General features: G+C 40.3%; 1 protein-coding gene across 1 annotated transcript in view; it reads right to left on the bottom strand.

Moving 5' to 3' along the window:
* Positions 1–519: 519 nt before the first annotated feature.
* LHFPL1 (LHFPL tetraspan subfamily member 1) overlaps positions 520–7,503 on the bottom strand; it is a 43,922-nt gene continuing 36,938 nt past the window's right edge. The window contains exon 3 of the mRNA XM_030835846.2: positions 520–1,229. Within this exon, the coding sequence (XP_030691706.2) occupies positions 1,048–1,229 (182 nt within the window). The 3' untranslated portion in view covers positions 520–1,047. The remainder of the gene's footprint in view (positions 1,230–7,503) is intronic.

Here is a 7,503-nt window from a genome sequence, read left to right as displayed (position 1 = left end):
GGAATGACTATAGGGGCAAAAGGCCACTGTGGATTTCCTTGTCAATAAAAATGAACTCTAATAGGAATTTCAGTAAGGAACCAGCAGAAACATCCTTGTCATCATCATTCTGAATTTGTGTTTATTGAGCACACAACAAAGGCTAGTCTCTGCTCAGAACATTTGATGAACACCATTTCTGTATCTATAAGGGACTAGGGAATACTTGCCACTATTGTGATGCCAGTCACCCAGCCAGAACACAAAATGAACTTTTATGAATATTCTAAAGCATTATGAGGAAGGGGTCTTAGACTATATGCAAGCATCCTTGATTAGTGTTTTCCCCATTGGGAGTCACCCTCCCCATAAGCTTGCTCACAACCGGCAAGGAAGAAAAACAGGAAAAAAGAGGACGAGTCAAGGTATAGTCCTGAGAAAGTCACAAAAATTGGGGCAGTGGCACTCCATAGATGTTTGGAGATGGCAATAAGTATCAGGGGATGACCAAAGGAATGGAGTGGTAGGAACCATCCCTGTCCATCTCATGGCCCCTTCATGCACAAGTGTTTTTACCCAAACTTTAAGCTTTGGGGTAAGTGATAGGAGCTGTAGAGCTCTGAAGAGCTGCTTGACTGTGCAGTTACCTCTCAACTGAGGATCTTTCTTATCATTTTGTATGAAGGAGCACTTTGGGAGTTGGGGGCTAGTGGGCACTCACCAGCTAGGTAAACATTAGAGAGAATTATTTTTCTTTTTTTTGGCCACACCGTAGGATCTTAGTTCCCCGACCAGGCATCGAACCCACGCCCCCTGCATTGGAAGCACGAAGTCTTAACCACTGGACCGCCAGGGAAGTCTGAGAATTATTGTTCTTGATGAATTTTGTAAATAGCCACTGACCCACTGGTTTAAGGGAAACCGAAAATGAATGACTGGGGAGTTAAAAAGCATGCAAACACTGGGTTACACTACTGGCAAGTGGGTAGGAACTGGCCTCGTCTTAGTACCTCTTTTCAAGGCTCCCTTCCCTCCTCTTTCCCACCCTCTCCAATCTTCTGCTAAAGCTCAAGGTTTGAGGCAGTGGTCAAGCTCCATGGCATAAGAATTGGTGTTCCTCATGATGCTCTCCACCAACATGACAGGCTTGCGGTGTCTTCCAGCAAAGCAAGAGAGCCAGGTGCAGATCAACATGGCTGCAGCTGCGCCACCTCCAGCACAGTAGTATGCCCAGCCAAGCCGACAGGTACCTGTGGAAACAGGGACAGAGACATGAGGGTTAGAGTGTCTTCTCATACATTCTCTTTGAGACGTTAGGGTTAAAGTGAGAGTAGGAAACATTGAATGCGGGTGGGCTTACTCTTTCCTCCCTTGCTGATGGCTGGTATTAGCTTCAGCAAGAGGTTATAAAATTTTATTCTGTTACAGTAGGAACCTGGGGGTGATGTTGGTGGTGGCAGTGGTGGTGATGCTAATGACAGTGATGACAAGAACAACTTGATCAAGTGTCAAGAACTATGCTAAGCTCTTTAGACATATATTTCATTGATCATTATAGTAACTATATGAGTTAGCTACTCTTATTATCCCTTTTTTAGACAAGATGAGGCAACCAAGGTACAGGTTAAGTTAATTGTGAAAAATCACACAGAAAGTGGTAGGGCCGGGATATAAACCCTGGCTCATCTTGACTCTGAAGCTCCACAGTTTTAACTACACTGATATATTACAGTTCATGGACTGTTTTCAGAGAACTATATCCTGTATCATCAGGAAATTTGCAGGCAAAATCAAATCCCTTGCTCCGTACCACGTGTCTCTATCCTAACCTAATTTTTCAACATCCAGGGAGGAAATACGCATGGGAATCAAGGCCAAGCTTCTAAGAGGTAGCTTCAGTTTGAAGGATAATGGGAAAGGTCACCTGCTCAAAAATATCCACCCCACAACTTATCATTCATTCTACCAGAGGTAGATTCTTTCCTTTGAAGTGTTTGAGTTTTTTCAGAGATCCGTCAGAAAAGGTCAATGCCCAAAGAAAGAAAGCTATTATATTACAAGGGATCAGAGTAATAAATAACTGCTAAAATCAAGTGCTTAAGCAAATAGGACTCCAGAAATTGGAGTAGATGTCCAGTGATACAAAATTGCAAAGGAATTCTGAGAAAAAAAGGTGGGCAGTGACTTTCACCTACCTCACAGTCTTGCAGAAAGTGAGTCCTGACTATAGTCAGTCAGATGGGGGATGTCAAGACTGATCTTCATGACAATGTACTTTTTTTAATTGAAGTATAGTTGATTTCCAAGATTATATTAGTTTCAGGTGTACAACATAGTGACTCAGTATTTTTACAGATTATACTCCATTAAAAGTTATTATAAGATAATGGCTATAATCCCCTGTGCTATAGAATATATCCTGTTGCTTCTCTATTTTATACACAATAGTGTGTATCTCTTAATCCCATACCCCTGTCTTGTCTCTCCCCCCTTTCCTCTCCCCACTGGTAACAAAGTTGGTATTCCATATCTGTGAGTCTGTTTCTGTTTTGCATGTACGTTCATTTGTATTATTATTTTAGATTCCACATATAAGTGATACCATACAGTATTTGTCTTTCTCTGTCTGACAAACCACTAAGCATAATATTCTCTAGGTCCATCCATGTATCTTCAAATGGCAGAATTTCATTCTTTTTTATGATGGAGTATAAATAGTGCTGCTATGAACATTGGGGTGCACGTATCTTTTTGAACTAGTGTTTTTGTTTTTTCCTGATATATACCCAGGAGTGGAATTGCTGGGTCATATAGTAGTTTTTTGAGGACTCTCCAAACTGTTTTCCATAGTGTCTACAGCAATTCATATTCCCACCAACAGAGTACAAGTGTTCCTTTTTCTCTATATCCTCACTAACATTTGTTATTTGTAGACTTTTTGATGATAGCCATTCTGACAGGTGTGAGGTGATGTCTCATTTTTTGTTTGACTTGAATTTCTCTGATAATTAGCAATATTGAGCATATTTTCATGTGCCTGTTGGCCATCTGTATGTCTTCTTTGGGAAAATGTCTATTCAGATCTTCTGTACAATTTTGACTGGGTTGTTCCTTTTTATGATATTAAGTTATATGAGCTATTTGTATATTTTGGATATTAACCACTTGCAGGCCATATCATTTGCAAATACTTTCCTCCATTTCATAGGTTGTCTTTTTATTTTGTTGATAGTTTCCTTTGCTGGGCAAAAGCTTTTAAATTTAATTAGGTCCCATTTGCTTAGTTTTGCTTTTTATTTCTTTTGCCTTGGGAGACAGATACAAAAAAGACATTGCTACAATTTATGTCAAAGAGTGTTTTACCTATGTTCTCTCCTAGGAATTTTATGGTTTCAGGTCTTACATTTAGATTTTTATCCCATTTTGAGTTTATTTTTGTATATGGTATGAGGAAATCTTACTGTTTTACATGTAGTAGTCCAGTTTTCCCAGCACCAGTTTTTTTTTTAACAGTTTACATCTCTTTATTCTCAAAACAAGATCACAAGACATTTGTTATAAGTTACTGGCTAGATTAGTTTTTTTTTTAACATCTTTATTGGAGTATAATTGCTTTACAATGGTGTGTTAGTTTCTGCTTTATAACAAAGTGACTCAGTTATACATGTACATATATCCCCATATCTCTTCCCTCTTTCATCTCCCTCCCTCCTACCCTCCCTATCCCATCCTGCTAGGTGGTCACAGAGCACCGAGCTGATCTCCCTGTGCTATGTGGCTGCTTCCCACTAGCTATCTATTTTACATTTGGTAGTGTATGTATGTCCATGCCACTCTCTCACTTTGTCCCAGCTTACCCTTCCCCCTTCCTGTATCCTCAACTCCATTCTCTAGTAGGTCTGTGTCTTTATTCCCGTATTGCCCCTAGGTTCTTCATGACCTTTTTTTTTTCTTAGATTCCATATATATGTGTTAGCATACGGTATTTGTTTTTCTCTTTCTGACTTACTTCACTCTGTATGACAGACTCTAGGTCCATCCACCTCACTACAAATGACTCAATTTCGTTTCTTTTTATGGCTAATATTACATTGTATATATGTGCCACATCTTCTTTATCCACTCATCTGTTGATGGACATTTAGGTTGCTTCCATGTCCTGGCTATTGTAAATAGAGGCCAGCACCATTTATTAAAGAGACTGTTGTATACTCTTGCCTCCTTTGTCATAAATTAATTGACCATAAGTGTGTGGGTTTATTTCTGGGCACTCTATTCTCTTCCATTAATCTATGTGTCTGTTTTTGTGCCAGTACCATGCTGTTTTGATTATTGTAGCTTTATAGTATAGCCTGAAATCTGGGAGGGTTATACCTCCAGGTTTGTTCTTTTTTCTGAAGATTGCTTTGGCAATTTGGAGTCTTTTGTAGTTCCATATGAATTTTAGGTTTATGTGTTCTAGCTCGGTGAAAAATATCATGGGTATTTTAATAGGGATTGCATTAAATCTGTAGATTTCTTTCTTTCTGTGGTATGGCCATTTTAGCAATATTAATTCTTCTAATTCAAGAGCATGAAATAGGTTTCCATTTCTTTGTTTCATCTTCTATTTCCTTCATCAATGTTTTATAGCTTTCAGAGTATAGGTCTTTAACCTCTTTGCTTAAGTCTATTCCTAAGTATTTTATTCTTTTTGATGCAATTTTAAAACTGATTTTTTTTACTTTCTTTTTCTGATAGTTCTTTAACAACGTATAGAAAAGCAACAGATTTCTGTATATTAATCTCATATCCTGCAACTTTATAGAATTCACTTATTAGTTCTAATTGTTTTCTGGTGGAGACTTTAGGGTTATCTCTACGTTGTATCATGTCATCTGTAAGTAGTGACAGTTTTAGTTCTTCGTTCCAATTTGGATGCTTTTAATTTCTTTTTCTTGTCTGATTGCTGTGGCTAGTACTTCCAATACTATGTTAAATAGAAATGACAAGAGTGGGCATCCTTGGCTTGTTCCTGAATTTAAAGGAAAGGATTTCAGCTTTTCACTGTTGAGTATGATATTAGTTGTGGGTTTGCTGTAAATGATCTTTATTATACTGAGATACGTTCACTCTATACCCACTTTGATGAGAATTTTTATCATGAATGGATACTGAATTTTGTCAAACGTTTTTTCTGCATCTTTTGAGGTGATCATGTGATATTTATCCTTTCTTTTATTAATTCATGTATCACATTGAATGATTTGTGAATATTGTAGCGTTCTTGCATCCCTGGAATAAATCCCACTTGATCACAGTGTATGATACTTTTTATATATTGTTGAATTTGGTTTGCTGATATTTTGTTGAGGATTTTTGCATCTATGTTCATAAAGATATTGGCCTATAATTTTCTTTTTTTTTTTTGTATCTTTGTTTGCTTTTGGTATCAGGGTAATGGTGGCTTCATAGAACGAATCAGGGAGTGTTCCCTCCTCTTCAATTTTATGAATAGTTTGAGAAGGATAGGTATCATTTTTCTTTATATGTTTGATACAATAGAATTCCTATGTGAAGCCATCAAGTCCTGGACTTTTGTTTGCAGGGGATTTTTAAATTACAAATTCAATTTGACTACTAGTGATCAGTCTGTTCAAATTATCTGTTTTTTCTTGATTCAATCTTGGCAGGTTGTATGTTTCTAGAAATTTTCTTTCTTCTAGGCTGTCTAATTTGTTGGCATATAACTATTCATAATATTCTCATTATTTTTTGTATCTCTGTGGTATCAGTTGTTATTTCTCCTCTTTCATTTTTTATTTTGTTTACCTGGGCCTTCTCTCTTTTATTCTTGGTGAACAAATTTTATCAGTTTTGTTTATCTTTTCAAAAAATGGATCTGGGTTTCATTGATCTTTTCTATTTTTTAATCTTTATTTAATTATTTCCTCTCTGATCTTTATTATTTCCTTCCTCTGCTGACTTTGGGCTTTTTTTTTTTTTTTTGCGGTATGCGGGCCTCTCACTGTTGTGGCCTCTCCCGTTGCGGAGCACAGGCTCCGGACGCGCAGCCTCAGCGGCCATGGCTTACAGGCCCAGCTGCTCCGCGGCATGTGGGATCTTCCCGGACCGGGGCATGAACCCGCGTCCCCTGCGTCGGCAGGCGGACTCCCAACCACTGAGCCACCAGGGAAGCCCTTTGGGCTTTTTTTTGTTTGTTTGTTCTTTTTCTAATTCCTTTAGGTGGTAGGTTAGGTTGTTTAATTGAGATTTCTCTTTTTTCTTGAGGAAGGCCTTTGTTGCTATAAACTTCCCTCTTAGAACTGCTTTTGCTGCATCTCATAGATTTTGGAGTGTTGTGTTTCCACTTTCATTTGTCTCAAGGTATTTTCTGATTTACTCTTTGATTTCTTCATTGACCCTTTTTTTTTTTTTTTTTTTTTTTTTTTGCTGAGCTGTGTGGCATGCGGGATCTTAGTTCCCTGACCACGGATTTAACCTGTGCCCCTTCCATTGGGAGTTCAGAGTCTTAACCACTGGACCACCAGGGAAGTCCCAACCCATTGTTTTTTAGTAGCATGTTGCTTCATCTCCATGTGTTTGGGCTGGAGATGGAGGGGCTAGAGCTGGAGCCACTGTGAGGTGGGACTTCCCCTCTGCTCAGTGGCTGTCACCACCCTATCAAGGGTGGGATCTGATCCCATGTTGCTGGAGCAGAAGCCCTGAAGTTTGAGCCCAAGCTGGCTCTGTTGCCCTTATGTGTGTCTTTTCCCCTCTCCCCAAACTAGGATCCTTGCCCCAGAGATGGGGAGTGCTGAAGCAAAGGGGCCCTGTGCAGGCTCTCTGCTCAAGTCAGCCACAGACAGAGATCCAAGCTGTCTCCGATGTGCTGCCTGTACAGGCGCCTGCAATTGTTTCCTCTCTCTCCTCAGACACAGCCTCAGGTGCAAGTCCCCTTTGTCTCTCATAGCTGCCACCCATACCTTGTTGTGGAGCCACACCACAAGACAGGCAGGGCCCATGTGAACTGTCAGTGTATACTTGGGGGTGAGCTATAGTGGAATGGCCACCATCAGAGGTCTAGGCTGCTTCTGATGCACTGCTTGAGTAAGCGCCAATGGTAGCCACTGCTGTTCCAGCCACTGCTGTTCCACCGAGGTTCTGCCCTGAGACCTGATCACCTCTGTATCCCATGGTCAATTCTTCTCCTCACTTGTGGCTGCCCCAGATCCAGTGCTGCACTATGATGTGGAGTGGGTGGGGCTGGAGTGTTGTTTAGCTTGGGCTGGGAAGCAGTGGTGCAGTTGTGGGAAACTCAGCAGCCACCAGAGCAGACCTCTCTCTGCCCCACTTAGGGGGCAAGCAAGCATGCATACACAAGCACATGCTCCTCAAGAACAGAGTCCAGGCTTCCCACTAGCCCTCCTGCTAGTCCCTTTGGTTTTCCAACCAGCCAAGGTGGCTTGTCTCCTATGCATAAGACCCCGGGACTGGGGCACACAATCTGTGTCTCTCACTGGTCAATCCTCAAGTTGGGTCTCC

The sequence above is a fragment of the Globicephala melas genome, chromosome X, assembly GCF_963455315.2.
Source record: "Globicephala melas chromosome X, mGloMel1.2, whole genome shotgun sequence".
Taxonomy (NCBI): Eukaryota; Metazoa; Chordata; class Mammalia; order Artiodactyla; family Delphinidae; genus Globicephala; species Globicephala melas.
The sequence above is the reverse complement of the archived record's forward strand: the minus strand, read 5'-3'. Positions and strand labels throughout refer to the sequence as shown.